The sequence below is a fragment of the Peromyscus leucopus genome, chromosome 19 (genome assembly GCF_004664715.2).
Source record: "Peromyscus leucopus breed LL Stock chromosome 19, UCI_PerLeu_2.1, whole genome shotgun sequence".
Classification (NCBI taxonomy): Eukaryota; Metazoa; Chordata; class Mammalia; order Rodentia; family Cricetidae; genus Peromyscus; species Peromyscus leucopus.
This window is the reverse complement of record NC_051079.1, coordinates 12018748-12038445: the sequence shown is the minus strand read 5'-3', so window position 1 is coordinate 12038445 and position 19698 is coordinate 12018748. Positions and strand designations below refer to the sequence as shown.

Below are 19698 nucleotides of genomic sequence, written 5' to 3'. Positions count from 1 at the left end.
CCCTCTTCTTAATTTCTTAAAGCTGCTTTTTAAGATTACCATGAGTATTTCAAAGAGACTTGTTGACAGATATTAGCATTTTAATTGCCTCCAGACAAGCAAGCTGTTCACCTGTTTCTAGTTCTCAGGAGCTAAAGTTAAGCTTTCTAACATTGCTTGGGAAAAAAAGTGACATTTTTAGCCAGAAAAGCAGAGTTTTGGGGCAGTGCAGTGTCAGTATTATTTCCCCTGGGTGTTATGCTACTCTGTTACAGACTACATTTCCCTAGCTGCCTTTCTCTATATCATCACACTCTTGGAAACTACATTTCCCAAGCTGCCTTTCAGGTCTGCTACACTCCTGTTTCCGTTTAATGGTTTGTGTTCATATTGAAAATCAAGATCAAGTGAGCTTTTTCACCATGGGAGGTTTCTGTTCTCCCTGAGCTGGCGTTGACAGGTGTACTTCCGTAACCTGTCATTTTTCATGCAGCAGGCTGCATCCAGCAGTGCATGCTTACAGATTGGTATTTGTTTCCCACCTTACTGGATCAGTGGAAAAAAAATGAAAGTACTTGAAATAAAAGCTTTTTCAGAAAGATTTTGTTTCCCTGGATAGAACCTCTGCTTATCCCTGATTGTCCCTTCCTGCAAAGTGTAGAGTCCCTGATGCCTTAGCAGAGGCTCAGTTTCTCTGCTGACTGCTTTCTGTTCTGAGGGTAGGGGCTTGAGTCCCCAATTTAAAAACTTAGACCCTACCTCCCTCATTGCAGGGAGGATTTCAAAGCCTCCATGGCTGCCTTCATGCCAGCAGCCCCTTGCTGGGTCCCACACTGCCTCTGCTGCAGCCCCACCCTGGGGAAGCTGTCCCTACTGGGCTTTCTCCCTTCACTTTCTTGGGCATAGGCTCTGGCCACTGTGGATTCTGGCTGCTGTTTTTCTAATACTGGCTTGAAGGAGAAACAGGACTAGCAGAGAGGATTTTCCATATTCCAAGAGGTTTTGTGTTTTTTTCTAAGGCAATTACAGGTAATTTTTTCATTCTGATAGATTTTCCAGGTGAGTTTAATTTTGCCCTTGCAGGAAGAAAAAAAAAAATCCGAGAAGGAAATACCTGAAAAGCTTTCAGTTTTCTAGAGAAAGATTACTAAGTTTTTAGCAAGACTTCTGTTCCCTAAACTTTGGCTTCATGGCCAAGAGGAAACTAATTCTGATGGTATGATGTTTTCATACAGTGGCAATGCCAGCAGAGTGAAGAGTTTTATTTCATCCACATCTATCTCGGGGAAAATTCTTTCCCTGCTGCTCAGGGCTTAGATCTAAGCTGTCCACAGGTCATAAGCTTCCACAGTTATCTTTTTCTGCCCATTTTCTTATAGCATTTTTTCATGACTCTGGTTCTTCCCAGTTTGTGTTTATGGTGCTATAGCTGGAGAATCAAGGACATGGATCCTCTGTCTTGCTGCTTATCTTATTCTACCTTACACTGTTTCTTTTTACCCAATATTCCTAATTCTACTCTTATTCTAAATTTCTTCTTACACTATATTCCTATATTCTATATTATATTCTTCCTTAATTTTTATAGATAAAAATTAAGAGAGAGAGAAAAGAAGACTTCGATAGAGAGAGATATTCGCGGTAGCCTCACTTTTAACTTTGGCATTCACCTGCCTTACTTTCACTCCCAAGAATAAAATACCATTGCCTTTATTTTTAATTCATTATTGGGCATGCTCCCTTACACCCGTGATACCACCTAACACTTCTTCTGTCAAGTCCCTGTTCCTGGCTCTATTTGTGGGGTGCCTACCCATTTCTCTGTGCGAGGCCCCCTTTCACTTTTTCCCCAGGGTACTCTGGAGGGAGAAGTGAGAAATATTTAGAAAGTCGGATGGCGGGGAGAGAAACAGAGAGAAACACGGGATAGCCTCAGGAGGGCCTGAACCATTATCTCCTGGGCCTTCCTGTCTCTTCTAAAGGGCTATTTATTGGAATGCCAGAGTGGAGCGAAAAATCCCCCCTAGCTCAGCCACGTGTAGACCCTTCCAACCACCTAGTAATCATACACATGGTCAAACAATATTCTAATGCAGCTCTGCTGGGTAAAGCAAGCTCAGATCTCACTAGGAAATCTTTGTGGGCATCCACAAAGCTGTTTGGACAAAAGGGTCTACTGTGTGACACACAGCAGCTCCCAATGCCACTGAGATGAATAATGAGATGGAGAGGTAGGACGAATTGAAAAGCAAAGTGGGATTTTTGTTTGCTTGTTTCTGTTTTGCTTTTTTTGTTGTTTTGTGTTTTGTTTTTTAATCAATATTTTAATTTTTATTTCTTTTTAAATATTCTTTTGAGGAGGATACTGGAAGACTGAAAGGCAGATATGGAGGGACTAGGAAATGAGTGGAATGAGAGTGCATGATGTGAAATTCCCAAAGAATCAATAAAAAGTATTGCTCAAAAACAAAAAAAAAATCCCTTCAATTATATAAATTAAAATAAAATAAAGAATACTCTATTTTATTACTATGTTTTATCTTCATTTGGGAAAATCAACGTAAGAGTTCCTGTTACATATTTTTTTTTCATATGGAACTTGGTGTAGGCTTTACATAATTGTTTGTGTCTATGTGGATTCTCTCTCTCTTTATTTTCAAATACTATGTATTTTAACAAAACTTGTATAGAACTGCTAGTACATTTAATTTTATTTTTGTATTTATTTATTTGTTTTGTTTGTATATCCTGACCATGGTTTACCCTCGCTCCTCTCTTCCCAGTCCCCCCTACCTCTCATCCCCCAATCCATTCCTCCTCTCCCTCCATTTCTCTTCAGAAAAGGACAGGTCACCCATGGATATCAGTCAGCCATGGTATATCAAGTTGTAGTGAGACTAAGACCATTAAAACTAGATGAAGCAATCTGATAGGAGGAAAAGGTCCCAAAAGCAGGCAACAGGGTCAGACAGCCCCTGTCCCCACTGTTAAGAGTCCCAGAAGAGGACTAAGTTACACAACTGTCACATATATGCAGAGTGCCTAGGTCAATCCCATGCAGGCTCCCTAGTTGTTGGTTCAACCTCTGTGATCCTCTATGATCCCAAGTTAGTGGAGTCTGTTGGTTTCTTGTGGTTTCTTTGACCTTTATGGCCTCTATGATCCTTTCTCTCCCTCTTCCACGAGATTCCTTGAACTCAGCCTAATGTCTGTCTCTGTCTTTGCATCTGTTTGCATCAAGCCTCTCTGACAACAGTTGGGCTAGGCAACAATCTCTGAGTATAGCAGAATATCAATAGGAATCATTTCATTGACTTTTTTCTCCTTTCTTCCTTTCTTTCTTCTTTTCTTTCTTCCTTTCTTTCTCTCTCTCTCTCCCTCTCTCTCTCTCTCTCTCTCTCTCTCTCTCTCTCTCTCTCTCTCTCTCTCTCTTTCTTTCTTTCTTCTTGCCAGTCATGTTTGGTTCTATCCTAAGTCTCTGAGCTTTCACACCTCTGGGTCCTGACCCTCCAGACAGTGTCAGGGATGGGCTCTCTCTTATGGTATGAATCTCAAGCTGGACCAGACATTGATTGGACACTGCCACAATTTCTGTGCCACCCTTATCCCAGCACATCTTGTAGACAGGAAAAATTGTGGGTCAATAGTATTGTGGCTGGGTTGATGTCTCAATCCTTCTACTGGAAATCTTGCCTGATTACAAAAGATGGCCAGTTCAGGCTCTGTATCTCCCATTACTAGGAGTCTTAGCTAGGGTAATCCTCACAGATTCCCTGGAATTTTGATTGTGCTAGGTTTCTAGCTCTTCCCAAAGGTGCCCCCCCAATTCCAGTTGTCACCCCTAGTACTCTTTCCCTCTTTCCTCCCCCTATCTAATCCCTCCTGTTCCCATCCATACTTCCCATCTGAACACCCTCATCCACTGGCAATATCTATTCTATTTCCCCTTCACAGTGAGATTCATGCACCCCCTCTCCCAACTCTCCTTGTTACTTAGCTTCTCTGGGTCTGTAGAGTGCAGCATAGTTATCCTTTACTTTACAGCTAATATCCACTTATAAGTTAATACACACCATGTTTGTCTTTCCAGGTCTCGGTTACCTTATTCAAGATGATCTTTACTAGTTCCATCCATTTGCCTGAAAAAATTGTAATGCCATTATTTTTAACAACTGAGTAATGCCCCATTGTGTAAATGTACCACATTTTCTTTATCCATCCTTCAGTTGAGGGGCATCTAGGATGTTTCCAGTTCCTGGCTATAATGAACAAAGCTACTATGAACATAGATGAGCAAGTGTCCTTGTGGTAGGATGAAACATCCTTTGGGTATATGCCCAGGAATGGTATAGCTGGATTTGAAGTAGATCAATTCCCAGTTTTCTGAGAAAGCACCATATTGATTTCCAAGTTTGCATTCCCATCAGCACTATTATAAATAAAAGTAATTTAATCCAGACATTTGTTTTTAAATAAGATGCTCTGTCTCTAATCAAATCATCTGAACGTGAAGATGCATTATCTATTAAATGTAAATAATATCATATCAATACTTAGATTCATTCTACAATTTTGTTAAACTAGCCTTTCATAAAACATGTAATAAGTAATATGTTTTTATACTTAAATTTGTTTTTCTTTTCCTTTATTTTTTTCCATTTTAAGAAAATATTATTTTCTCTCAAAATATATCCTGATTATGGTTTCTCCTCCCCTGTCTCTCATTAGAAAACAAACAGACTTCTAAGGGATAATAATAAAGTAAAATGTGGGATTTAAAAAACCTGACATATTGAAGTTGGAAAAAACAAACTAAAGTTAAAGAGCCCAAGAGAAAGCACAGGAAATAGATACCCACTCACGTGCACACTCAGGAATCCCAAAAAGTCACTAACTGGAAACTATATGATATATGCAAAGCACCTGTATTGTAACAAAAAAGAAAAATCCATATAAATAAAATAAATTAATAAATAATATAATTATTTTAAAAGAAAGGAAAAGCTCTGACAGGATATCATGAGTCAAGGAACCTCCAAAGTTGCCAATGAGTTTGTTTCCTGTTAGCCATTCTACTTCTGGGCATGCAGCAGGTCTAAGTCTACTTCTCCTTTGGGCTCTGGGACCCCATCTGATGCAGACTCTTGCAGGCTTTTTGCATACTGCCTCAGTCTATGAGAGTTGATATGTGCTTCCATCCTGTTGGTTTAGATGACCTGGTTTCCTTATGTCCCCAATCCCCTCTGGCTTTTACACTCTTTCTGCTTCCTCTTCTCCAGGGTTTTGTTAGCCCTGAGAGTTGGGGGCATTTATGGAAAAATCCTATCTAAGACTGGGTGTTCTAAGGTCTCTCACTCTGCATAATATCTGGCTATGAATTTCTGTATTTGTTCCCAACTGCTGCAGAAGGATAAGTGTTTCCCTTATTCCACATCCTCACCATCATGAGCTGTCACTTGTTTTTATTGAATCTGAGCTTGCTTTACCCAGCAGGGCTGCATAAGGAGATAATTTGGCCATGCGTGTGGTTACCATAAGGTGTTTGAAAGGGTCTACACTTGACTGTATGGTGTGCTTTGATCTTTCAATGGGGGAGGTCTTTTGCCTCTCCCCTTGGCATTTATAAAAAGCCCTTTTCAGTAAAGGATGAGGCTGTTGGGTATTGATCCAGGCCCTCCCAAAGCTATCTTGTGTTTCTGCCTTTCTTCTTATCAGCTAGATCTCTCTTTCTATCTAATATTTTCTTATCCTTCTCTCCTCCTCCTAAGAACACACCAAAAAAGGTGGGTGTGTGATAAAAATCTCAAAGTAGTTTTCATAATGACTAAGGATGTTGAACATTTCTCTAAGTGTTTCTCAGCCATTGAAATCTGCACTATTGGTAATTCCTAATTTAGGTCTGTACACCACTTTTTAAATGAACTATCTGTTTTCTTGATATCAAGTTTTTTAAATTTATTTGCATATTTTATTAGCCCTCTGTCTGATGTGTAGTTGGTTAAAACAAACAAACAAACAACAAAACCCCTTCTTCCCATTCTGTAGATTGCCAATTTGTCCACAGTATTCTTGGTCTTAAAGAAGGTTTTCAGTTTCATGAGCAGCCATTTATTAATCCACAGGCCATAAGCTTCCACAGTTATCTTTTTCTGCCCATTTTCTTACAGCATTTTTTCATGACTCTGATTCTTCCCAGTTTGTATATAGTAAAGCTACAGATTTTCATGAGTTAATTTTATATCCAGCTACTTTACTGAAAGCATTTATCAGCTGATGGTGTATTCTGGTGTAATTTTTAGGTTTATTTATGTATACTATCATATCATCTGCAAATAAAGATACTTTGACTTTTTCCTTCTAATTTGCACGCTTTTGATTTTCTTTACTCCACTAAGACTTCAAGTACTGTATTGAGTAAGTATGGAGAGAGTGGACAACCTTTCACAGGTGTTGCCTAAGACTGTTGTAAACACAGATATTTTCATTACAATTTATAACCGTAGCAAAACCACAGTTATGAAGTAGCAACAAATGTCAGGTCCTGCCTGACCTGTAGAACAGTCCTGAATAGGGGAGTGAGGATTGAGACAAAAAAAAGAGAGAGAGAGAAGAATAGACAGAGGCAGAAAAAATAGAATTGGGAGGGCTCTGAGTCAATAATGCAGCAGCCCCAAGTTTATTTCTCATGGCCTTTTTATACAGAAGCAGGTGGGCAAAAGACCTCCCCCTCTCAAGGACACCATGGTTCAAGGAGCAAATAAGCATAAACACCTCCTTAATTCTCAAGACATCTGGTAACCACGCCTTTGTCCACACATCCTGTTATCCAGCCTTAAGAAGCAATAACAAGCTTGAACTCTCTGACCTTGAGTCAAGATGCAATCAAGCCACAAACTGGGGTCACTGTAGGTTTCCACAAACAAAGATAATTTTATGGTTGGGGGTCACCACAACATGGTGAACTGTATTAAAGGGTCACAGCATTAGGAAGGTTGAGAACCACTGCTCTATCATATTCATAAAGTCTATTGTGAGGTATTTGTTCTGTGCTTCATCTAAGGGCCTGCTGTGGTAGGGTTGCTGGGCTCTAGTGGAGATATATTGTCCCAGCTGCCATTAATTGGTTGTTTACACTGCCATCTTGGAGGGCAGAAGAGGGCATAGGATACCCCAGATCTAGAATTACAGGTGATTGTGAGCCACTGGGTGCAAGTGCTGCAAACTAAGCTTGGATCATATGCTAGAGCCATTTTTCAGCTATATAAACTATATACAAGTTTATGAATTCAGCATTAAAATTTTTATTGAAATGTCTGTCTGTTACTTATTTTTAAGTTCTTTTTTTTTCTAGTTTCAAAACTTATGGGAAAAAATGTGAAACCATGAGAACAAAATAGTGGATTAAACAAATGGCTATTTTGTAAAGCATGGAAATGTATGCTTTTTTTCTCCTTTTACTTGTCAATGTAATGAATTATGATTCAAATTTTCCTGTTGTTTTCTCAATTTTCCTGTAACTGAAGCACATGCTACTTTGTCATGATTATTCATCTGAATATTAGAAATACTAGATTTGATTTATACCTGATTTACTATGTTTTATCAGAATCCTATATTAGAATTCAAAATAGCAGAAGCATATGGCATTATTTTATACTATGTCAGTCAATATTCATTAGGGAAACTATACAAAGTAAAATGCAATCTCTTTCTTACTTATAAAAATGAAGGCAATCTCCTCAGTTTGTTTATCTTCTGTGCATTTTTAGGTAGATGATTTGAAGAAACTGTTTGACCAGTATTCCTGGAGGCAAAGAAAATTGGAAAGGCAGTACATGGACGCACTTAATCATTATTATTCCTCGGTAAGTGGAATACTCCCTCTTTTCCCACAGAGCACTACACACTGTACTCAATTATTAACTGGAGTGACTAAAACTAATTTTATTAACAACTAAAACAATTTTCAATTAATAAACACTTATGAATAGCTCTTTTATTCTTCCTATCAAGAAAAGAACATGGGATATTGAGCTTTCTGACGTTTCAAAAGACTTGACAGATGTTTCAACAAGCTACATGGCACTGGCAGAAGAAAACAAAAGGCTCCATTCTGAAATTGAGAGCATAATAGAGGAAACTGGGGACAGGTAACTCAGATTTTATTATTATTATATAGCATATAATAGGTGATATGTAATAAACTCCCCCAGCATGATTCCCTGGGGCAAACAAGAGTATTCATGTTTAATATTAGTTTAACTTAACTTGAGTCTATTCCAAATGTTACTCTGTAATCATCCAGGACACTGTTAGCAAAAGTCCCTTTGACATATCATCTGGAGATTAAGGATAACTTTCAACTTAAAATATGTATAGTTAGCCCCTTATCTCCTCCAGCCCATTCTCAGTTCTTCTCTATAATTACTAACCTGGTTTTCTTGGCTTAGGAACCAGAGTCTTCCTTATGCCACTTTATATCTCAACTCTCATATTCAATATTTCAGAATTTAGAAAAGGAAAGGAACCACTCTCTTCACATATCCATAAGACCTCTTGACTAGACCACATTTTATTTGCTGTATTATACTATACCTGGTTTACTTTTATTATTTGGCTCAAATCATGACTTCACTCAAATTCCCCTTCCAGTGACTCTTGGCATTTCTATGATATTGTATTTTAAGAATATTTTCACTTCTCTTTCTGTACAAGTATTACTTTCCCTTATGATTACAGTGCAGGAATGTATACAAACCACCTTATATTGTAGTAAGATATGCATACGTGTGCCTCTTCCTCATGTCTTTTATCATGCTTGCTTGCAATGCTGTGTTATACAAATAGGTGAGTGATTTCTCTCTCCATCTTCAACTATAAAGGAGATGCATTGGCCATGGCATTGTGTGTTTGACCATCACACCTTCATCAGTTGCTTTAATGCCTGAAACATATTATGCTATCGATGATGAAGTCCTGAAGGGAAGGAGGGAGGATGAAGGGAAAGGGGCTAATCACAGTACTTGATGATGTTACGAAAGTTTGTTAAAAATATGTAGTGAGTGTTTTACCATTAGAAATGACAACATCAAGCCATTGTTAAAAATTAATTTATATATCATAAAATGCCTGTAGCTTTAGAATTTCTCTCCAGCTCCCACCAAGCCCCACCAGTCCTGGAGCCCACTTATAAAATAAACACACCAACTCATATTATTTAAACTGCTCAGCCATTAGCTCAGGCCTACCATTGTCTAGCTCTTACTCTTATACTCAGCCCATTTCTGTTAATCTATATGTTGCCACATGTTTCATGGCTTTACCCATTGCCTCTACACGATGCTCCCTGAACGGCAGCTGGTATCTCCTTCCCCTGCCTTCCTCTCCTTTCTTCTCTCCTCTCTGTTAGTCCCGCCTATACTTCCTGTCTGGCTACTGGCTAATCAGGGTCTTATTTATACAGAGCGATATCCACAACAAAGACCAAATTCTGTAATTGAGTTTTCAGTTTTGGTAGTGGATAAGTATATAAAAACAGACTTTGTAAATGGTTAAAATCCAGTGCGAAAGTCCACAACTTTAGATTGGCTACTATAACTGTATAGAAATGTGTAGACAACAGCTCTGGTTAATTTTAGTATGTGATGCTTATTTTGCATAAAATTTTTTATAATTAAGCTTTTTTTATTGTGCAATTATTTTTTTAATTTTTTTATTCAATTTACATACCAACCACAGATTCCCCCTCTCATCCCTCATCCCACTCCCCACACCTTTCCTCAGACCCACCCCCTCATCCTCTCCTCCAATAGGATACAGCTCCTCCATGGGGTACAGCCACGTCTGGTACATTTGGTTGAAGCAGGATTAAGTCCCACCCCACTGCATCAAGGGTGAGCAAGGTGTCCTACCATAGGTAATGGGATCCAGAAAGCCAGCTCATGCACCAGGGAGAGATCCAGATCACACTGCCAGGGGCCCCTCAAACAGAACCAACTACACAGCTGTCTCCCATATGCAGAGGGTCTAGTCCAGTCCCAGGCAGGTTCTATAGCTGTCAGTCTAAAGTTTGTGAATTCCTTTGAGCTTCATTCAGTTGTCTCTGTAGATTTCCCCATCATGATCTTGAACTCCCCCCCCCCCCATTGCTCATAAAATCCCTCTTCCATCTCTTCAACTGGAATCCTGGAACTCAGCCTGGTGCTTGGCTGTGGATCTCTGTACCTGTTTCCATCAGTTACTGGATGAAGACTCTATGATGACAGTTAGGGTATTCACCAATATGATTACCAGGGTAGACCAGTTCAGGTGCCCTCACCACTATTGATAGTAATCTAGTTTGGGGTTGTTTTTATAGGTTCCTGGGAATTTCTCTAGCTTCAGGTTTCTCCTTTACCCCATAATGTCTCCCTCTATCAAGATGTCGTTTTTCATTGCTCTCTCACTCCATCCCTCCCCCAGCTTGACCATCCTGTTCTCTCATCCCCTACCCTGTATTGCCCTCCCTTATCCCCAGTTTACTCATGGGAATCTCCTCTGTTTCCTCTTCCCAGGGTGATCTGTACATCCCTCTTAGGGTCCTCCTTGTTTCCTAGCTTCCCTGGAGCTGTGGGTTGTAGTCTGATTATCCTTTGCTTTACCTCTAGTATCCACTTATGAGTGAGTACATACCATGTTTATCTTTCTGAGTCTGGGTTACCTCACTCAGGATAATATTTTCCAGTTCCACTCATTTGCCTGCAAATATCATGATGCCATTTTTTTAACAGCTGAGTAATACTCCATTGTGTATATATACCACATTTTTTAAACCATTCTTCAGTTGAGGGGCTTCTAGGTGGTTTTCAGGTTCTGGCTAATATGAATAATGCTGCTATGAACATAGCTGAGCATGTGTCCTTGTGGTATGATTGAGCATTCCTTGGGTATATGCCCAAGAGTGGTATAGCCGGATCTTGAGGAAGATTGATTCCCAATTTTCTGAGAAATCTCCATACTGATTTTCAAAGAATAGCTGTACAAGTTTGCACTCCCACCAACAGTGGAGGAGTATTCATTCCCCTTGTTTCATATCCTCTCCAACATAAGCTGCCATCAGTGTTTTTGATCTTAGTCATTCTAAAAGATATAAGATGGTATCTCAGAGTTGTTTTGATTTGCATTTCCATGATGACTAAGAATGTTGAACAATTCCTTAAATGTCTTTCGGCCATTTGGGATTCTTCTGTTGAGAATTCTCTGTTTAGATCTGTAGCCCATTTTTAAATTGGATTGTTTGGTATTTTGATGTCTAGTTTCTGGAGTTCTTTATATATTTTGGAGATCAGCCCACTGTCAGATGTGGGTTGGTAAAGATCTTTTCCCATTCTATAAGCTGTTGTTTTGGCTTATATACTGTGCCCTTTACCTTACAGAAGCCTCTCAGTCTCAGGAGGTCCCATTTGTTAACTGTTGCTCTCAATGTCTGTGCTACTGGTATTATATTTACAAAGTGGTCTCCTGTGCAAATGTGTTCTAGGCTACTTCCCACTTTCTCCTCTATCAGGTTAAGTGCAGCTGGATTTATGTTGTGACCTTTGATCCACTTGGATTTGAGTTTTGTGCATGGTGACAGATATGGGTCTATTTGCAATCTTCTACATATTGACATCCAGTTATACCAGCACCATTTGGTGAAGATGCTTTCTTTTTTCCATTGTGCAGTTTTGGATTTTTGTCAAAAATCAGATGTTCATAGGTATGTAGATTAATGTCAGGATCTTCAATTTGATCCCATTGGTCCACATATTGGGTTTTTTTTTGCCAATATCAACCTGTTTTTATTACTATAGCTTTATGGTAGAGCTTGAAGTCAGGGAGTGTGATGCCTCTAGAAGTTGCTTTATTGTAAAGAATTGTTTTAGATATCCCAGGTTTTCTGTTTTTCTGAAAATATGAAGTTGAGTATTGTGCTTTCGAGGTCTATTAAGATTTGTGTTGGGATTTTGATGGGGATTGAATTGAATCTGTAGTTTGCTTTTGGTAAGATTGCCATTTTTATTATGTTGGTTCTACCTATCCATGAGCATAGGAAATCTTTCCATTTTCTGATATCTTCTTCATTTGCTTTCTTCAAGGATTTATAGTTCTTGTCACGCAGGTCTTTCATGTGTTTGGTTAGAGTTACCCCAAGGTATTTTATATTATTTGTGGCTATTGTAAAGGGTGATGTTTCTCTAATTTCTTTCTCTGCCAGTTCAACAGTTGTGTATAGGAGGGCTACTGATTTTTTTTAAGTCAATCTTGAATCCTGCCACATCACTGAAGATGTTTATCACTTGTAAGAGTTCCCTGGTAGAATTTTGGGGGTCACTTATTTAGACTATCATATCATCTGCAAGTAGCAAAAGTTAGACTTCCTTTCTAATTTGAATCCCCTTTATCTCCCTTTGCTGTCTTATTGCTCTAGCTAGAACTTCAAGTACTATGTTGAATAAGTATGGGGAGAATGGACAGCCTTGTTTTGTTCCTGATTTTAGTGGAATCATTTTGAGTTTCTTTCCACTTAATTTGATGCTGGCTGTCAGCTTGCTGTAAATTGCCTTTATTATGTTTAGGTATGTTCCTTGTGTTGCTGATCTCTCCAGGACCTTTATCACAAAGTGGTGTTGGATTTTGTCAAAGGCTTTTTGAGCATCTAATGAGATGATCATGTGATTTTTTTTCTTTCAGTTGGTTTATACGATGGGTTATATTGACAGATTTTCATATGTTGAACCATCCCTGCATTGCTGGGATGAAGCCTACTTGATCATGATAGATGATTTTTTAATGTGTTCTTAGATTTGGTTTGCCAGTATTTTATTGAGTATTTTTGAATCAATGTTCATGAGGGAGATTGGTCTGTAATTCTCTTTCTTTGTTGCATCTTTGTGTGGTTTGGGTGGCTGTAGCCTCATAGAGTTTGGTAATTGTTTAGCTGGTCTTGATTTAATTTGGGCATATGGTACCTATCCAGAAAATTGTTTATTTCTTTAGATTTTCCAATTTTGTGGAGTACAGATTTTGAAGTATGTCCTGATGATTCTCTGGATTTCCTCATTGTCAGTTGTTATGCCTCCCCTTTCCTTTCTGATTTCTGAATTTGGATGTTCTCTCTCTACCTTTTAGCTAGTTTGGATGAGGGTTTGTCTATCTTGTTGATTTTCTCAAAGAAGCAATTCTTGTTTCATTGATTCTTTGTTTCTATTTTATTGACTTTATTCTTTAATTTGATTATTTCCTGGTGTCTACTCCTCCTGGGTGAGTTTGCTCCATTTTCTTCTGGAGCTTTCAGGTGTGCTGTTAAGTCACTAGTATGAGATTTCTCCAACTTATTTATTTAGGCATTTAGAGGTATGAAATTTCCTCTTAGTACTGCTTTCATAGTGTCCCATAAGTTTGGGTATGTATTACATTCATTTTCATTGAATTCTAGGAAGTGTTTAATTTCATTATTTCCCCTTGACCCATTTGTGATTCAGCTGAGCATTATTCAGTTTCTATGAGTTTGTAGGCTTTCTGTAATTTGTGTTGTTATTGAATTCTAACTTTAAGTCATGGTGGTCTGATAAAATACAGGAAGTTATTCCAATTATTTTTTTTTGTATCTGTTGAGATTTGCTTTGTATCCAAGTATGTGGTAAATTTTAGAGAAGGTTCCATGGGGTGCTGAGTGTTTGGGTGGAATGTTCTGTAGATGTCTATTAAGTCCATTTGAGTCACAATGTCTGTTAGTTTCCTTATTTCTCTGTGTGGCAGACCTGTCCATTGGTGAGAGTGGGGAGCTGAAGTCTCCCACTATTAGTGTGTGGGGTTTAATTTAATTAATTTTCTCTTTAGTAATTTTTCTTTTACATATGTTGGTGTCCTTGTATTTGGGGCATAGACGTTCAGAATTGAGACTTCATCTTGGTGGATTTTTCCTGTGATGAATATGTAGTGTCCTTCTTGATCTCTTTTGATTAATTTTAGTTTCAAGTATATTTTATTAGATATTAGGGTAGCTACACCAGCTTGCTTCTTAAGTCCATTTGACTGAAAAGACTTTTCCCTGCCCTTTACTCTGAGGTAGTGTCTGTCTTTGAAGTTGAGGTGTGTTTCTTGTATGTAGCAGAAGGATGGATTCTGTTTTTGTATCCATTCTGTTAGCATATCTTTTTATAGGTGAATTGAGTCCATTGACATTAATGACCAGTGGTTGTTAATTCCTGTTATTTTGTGGTTGGTAGTGTTTTATGTTTCCCTTCTTTGGTATTTGTTGCTGTTGGATTATCTATTGCCTGTGTTTTCATGGGTGCATCTAACTTCCTTGGGCTGGATTATTACTTCTAGTGCTTTCTTTAGAGCTGTATTTGTGGATAGGTATTGATTAAATTTGGTTTATCATGGAATATTTTATTTACTCCATCTATGTTGATTGAGAGTTTTGCTGGGTATAATAGTCTGGGTTGGCATGCATGGTCTCTTAATGTCTGCTTTACATCTGTTCAGGACCTTCTGGCTTTCAGAGTCTCATTGAGAAGTCAAGTGTTATTCTGATAGGTCTGCCTTTATGTGTTATTTGGTCTTTTTCCTTTGCAGTTCTTAATATTTTTTCTTTATTCTGTATGTTTAATGGTTTGATTATTATGTGGTAAGGGGACTTTTTGGGGGGTCCAGTATATTTGGTGTTCTGTAAGCTTCTTGTATCTTCATAGGTATTTCCTTCTTTAGATTGGGAAAGTTTTCTTTGACGATTTTGTTTAATATATTTTCTGTGCCTTTGAGCTGGTATTCTTCTTCTTCTATTCCTATTATTCTTAGGTTTGGTCTTCTCATGGTGTCCCAGATTTCCTGGATGTTTTGTGTTATGACTTTGTTGGTCTAATGTTTTCTTTGACTGACAAATCTATTCTTCTATTGTATCTTCAATGCCAGAGATTCTCTCTTCCATCTCTTGCATTCTGTTGGTTATGCTTGTGTCTGTAGTTTACTCAGATTTTCCATTCCCAGCATTCCACTGGTTTGTGTCATCTTTATTGCCTCTATTTCAGTTTTCAAGTCTTTGTTTCCTTCACCCATTTGATTGCTTTTTCTTGGTTTCTTTGCTTTCTTGTTTTTTTTTTTTTTTTTTGGTTTTTCGAGACAGGGATTCTCTGCGTAGTTTTGCGCCTTTCCTAGAGCTCACTTGGTAGCCCAGGCTGGCCTCGAACTCACAGAGATCTGCCTGCCTCTGCCTCCCGAGTGCTGGCATTAAAGGCGTGTGCCACCACCGCCCAGCTCATGGTTTCTTTGCTTTCTTTAGGGGATTTATTGATTTTTTCCATTTTTTTTTTGTTTGTCTTTTCCTCAATCTTTTAAAGGGAATTTTTCATTACTCTTTAAAGGCCTCTGTCATCTTAAAGTCATATTTAATGTTGTATTCTTCTGCTTCTTCTATGTTGGGATGTTCAGGTCTTGCTGATGTAGGACCATTATATTGTGGTGGTGCTATGTTGCTCTTTATGTTATTGAATGTATTCATCTCCCAATCTCTTCCTCCAATTGGTGTAAATCAGAGCTCTTGTTTCAGTTGGAGCTCTTGGTCAAATCATAGCTGGCAAAGTCTTTGTCTCAGGGAGCAGTTACATTCTCCGAGGATGGGTGAGTTTGGGGGGTGTAGTAGGACTTGTAGATTACAGGGTCTAGTAGGTGGTGGTGGGGGGTTAGGCCTGCCTGTAGGAGTCCTGCCTGCTGGCTTGCAACTGAGGTTGCCTATAATAAAGCTTTTATTATTCAAAAAATACATTAAGAAGAGGAGGAAAACAAAATAAAACAAAAACACCTTAAAAGTGAGTGAGCCAGAGAGGAGACCCATCTGAAAGAGAACATGAGTGTGGTAGCAAGCCAGCAGCCTCTCAGCTTTAGTGGTGCATAAGTAGAAAGGTTTATTCCTCCACCCTTGTGGCCATTCAGCCATAGCTGCTGTGTCTGTTTTCATGTTATTCCTTCTGAGACTAAGAGAAAAGGACTGGATACCTCTGGGCATGTTGCTTTAGTACTATAGGGAAGAGAGTATTACTGAGATCATTGATGGCTCTGACAGCTTCAGCAAGAATGCTTCAGATATCACTGCTCACATTTCACTGAATGAAACAAGCCATTGGTCAGATCTCATGTTAATGGGATAAACAGACAGTTATCAAAGAAGTGCAAATCACCAATAAATATAAGAAAAAAATGCCTGACACTAGGAATACATTCAAACTACACTGAGATGGTATTTCAACTCAGTCAGGAATGCCACACTCAGGAAAACAAGTAACTTCCCAGCAAGATGATTCAGTGACCACAGGTGCTTGCTGTGCTAGCCTAGTGACATGAGTTCAATTCATGGAACCCACATGAAGGTGGAGAGAGAGAACAAATTGCACTAGTCACCCTCTGACATCCAGAAGTGTGCCATGGCATGTTTGTCCCAGTATACACACACACACACACACACACACACACACACACACACACACACACACACACTCATTATTCAGCCAAAAAGAAGGAAATATGTACTTTGAATTAAAATAGAATAGATAAATTAAGTCAGACTCAGCAACATGTCACCTGTTTTCTATCATAGGTAGAATCTAAGTGTCTGTGTGTGTGAGAGAGAGAGAGACAGAGAGAGAGAGAGACAGAGAGAGAGAGAGAGAGAGAGAGAGAGAGAGAGAGAGAGACTTAGAGGCAGAGACAGAGAGAGGGGGATGAGAGAGATAGAAAGAGAGACAGCCATTGGAAAAAAGACAGGAGTGTAGAGAGGAAGAAGAGACTTCATGGAATTTGGGAGAGGGGAATAAGATTAGATAATAACAAACACCATAAACATCTTCTTTGTTTGTAGACTCTAGTTTTAGGAAAAGGTGAGAGAACTTTGAAGGAGGGGCCATCCTGAGGAGGGTAGGAGAGAAGCATTCAGTTAAAATTCGTGATGTATGTGTTTGAAATGCACAGTAAAGACCGTTTATTACTTTGAACAATGAATTTGCACTAAGAAAGAGACTCATCATGACAGTTGGGACACTGGCAGCCTATCCCATGCATTGGAAACCTCACCCTGGTTAGGGTTTGCATCCCAGGCAACACCTGGACATGTCTCTCTCTGACACTAAAACAAATGGATGCTCCAGGCAAACATAACCATTTCTTCCCAATGATTTATTTGCCTTTCTCCTAAATGTTCTTCTATGTCATCTTACAGTGCAGTGTGTATTAATCTTTTCTGTTTCTTAGATACAATAATATGCGCAAATGCAACAAGAGTGAATGAATTTATTTTGGCCCACAGAACCAGGGAGTCTATCCCCCTGGTTCTGTGGGCCAAAATAAATTCATGGTATGGCAGCAGGCACGGGAAGCCTGGCTAATCACATTTTATCCCCACACAGGAAGCAGAGAAAGAGTGGAAAGTGGAATAAACAATGGAGTGTGTAGTAGGAATCTTAAAAGTTCTTATTAATAAAATCAAACCCGAGGCCGTTTATTGGGGTGAGTACTGGAAGGTCAGAGAGACAGAACAAGCCACAGCTATCTCACCTTGCCAGTTCCTCAGCTGGTCTTGCCTCCTCAGACTGGAGGCCTCTGAGTCCTCATCCAGAATGAATCTCAGCTGAACTGTGTTGCTCCATAGCCCGAAAGTTTAACCAGCCAAATGCTTAACCAACCAGCCAAATGCTTAACCAGCCAAAATCTTCTCGTTTCTGGTCCTCACGCCTTATATATCTTTTTGCTTTCTACCACCACTCCCTGGGATTAAAGGCTGGCTTTCTGGGATTAAAGTGTCACCATGCTTGGCTATTTCCAATGTGGCCTTGAACTCACAGAGATCCAGAGGGATTCCTATCTCTGGAATGCTAGGATTAAAGGTGTGAGTGCCACCATTTTCTAGCCTTTGTATCTAGTGGCTGTCTGTTCTCTGACCCCAGATAAATTTATTAAGGTACACAATATTTTGGGGAACACAATACCACCAAAGGAGTGTGTATTAATCTTTTCTGTTTCTTAGATACAATAATATGCGCAAATGCAACAAGAGTGAATGAATTTATTTTGGCCCACAGAACCAGGGAGTCTATCCCCCTGGTTCTGTGGGCCAAAATAAATTCATGGTATGGCAGCAGGCACGGGAAGCCTGGCTAATCACATTTTATCCCCACACAGGAAGCAGAGAAAGAGTGGAAAGTGGAATTAGTCTCTAGGCCTTCCAAGCTTGCTCTCAGTGACACACCTCCTCCAGCAGGGCTCTGCTTCCTGAACTTTAACAGCCTTCCCCAACAGCACTACCCACTAGGGACCAAGTGTTCAAATACATGAGGAGCGTTGTCTTTAAAACCACCATACTGTGTTTGACTCAGGTGATTCAAGCTTGCTTTGCAACCTTCAAACACACTCTGGATAGGATTTTTTTTTTTTTTTTTTGCATTCGCTTCTTTATCTTATTTTTAAGATTATGTTTATGGCACCTTTTCATTTGGCTATGTTAAGGGATTTTTTTGCTTTTGTTTTAGTTTGGTTTCTACCATGCATTTTATCTTTCCTTCTAAAAAACACTGGCAATAACAATATCATTAATAATAAAAAATAATCTGATTCTAGTGATGAAGTCATACTAATCATACATGCACTTTCATTACTGAACAGAGCACTGCATACTACCTTGTAACCTGGGATTTCTTTTTTCTATACTGTTGGTGTGTTTCCTAAACCATGGCAAGTGAAATTTTACTTTACCAAAATCTCCATTTAATTCATGGTAATAATGTGTCCTATGATTTACTAGTATTCTGATTAAAATGAATATATATTTTAGAAAGTCTGTACAAACAAACTCAAACAGATCAAACTTAAAATCTTTTTCATACACACAAATATTATTATAAATGCATATTTATACCAATGAGTACTGGTATTCATTCTGAGTTCTTTCATCATGAGATAATGAAATTTTAATACACTATTACATAAATTTCAAATACACTTAAATATCTGTATGATTCTGTTACACTGGACATCTATGCTTTATGAAGTATCACTGTGATTCATTAGTTTTACTGTTTGTTATAAATACTATGGTGATAATTTTTTGTGTAGAAATGTTTTTCAGTTCTTTTAAATGTAAAATAGGCTTATGAAAGTGAATTGGCTGTAATATTTTAAAACCCTTAATACATCTCTAACATTACCTTCCAAAAATTTTTATTAAAGACTGATTTTTATTAAAGAGTGGGCAGTATAGGAACTTGTCCTAGTATCATAAAAATGAAGCTTTAAACTCCATTTCCTTGATTACCACTGAAGAATATTTATACAACCTCTCTAGAATTCACATTTTATTAATTATTCATGAACATTTCCCAGAAACAAATGAAGAAGTCCAGTTTCCAGGAGCCAAAGATTCTTTCCTCAAAACCCACAGCTGTGCGCATCTGGAATCTGTATAGAAAACTCATTTTGTATATATTTATGTTCAAGGTTTTTTTTTTTCACTTATCAAATTATTTGCAAGTTAGTATGGCTTCAGTTTAACTGACGTTTAGTGGACACTCAAATACACTTGGTGCATTGGTAGAGCAGCAACAATTTCAGATATGAGAATTAATGTCAAAACCCAGGGAACAGGTCAGATAAGACAACCATGTGTTCCTGCCTCGTGTGTATGTGCGTGCGTGCGTGCGTGCGTGCGTGCGT

The 19698-nt window shown here is 38.6% G+C and overlaps 1 protein-coding gene across 1 annotated transcript in view; it reads left to right on the top strand.

Annotated features, from left to right (window-relative positions):
- Positions 1 to 19698, top strand: part of Ccdc178 (coiled-coil domain containing 178) — a 347767-nt gene that overhangs the window by 100448 nt on the left and 227621 nt on the right. Inside the window, exons 13-14 of the mRNA XM_028887739.2 lie at positions 7749 to 7844; positions 7993 to 8129. Coding sequence (XP_028743572.1) covers positions 7749 to 7844; positions 7993 to 8129 — 233 coding nt within the window. The remainder of the gene's footprint in view (positions 1 to 7748; positions 7845 to 7992; positions 8130 to 19698) is intronic.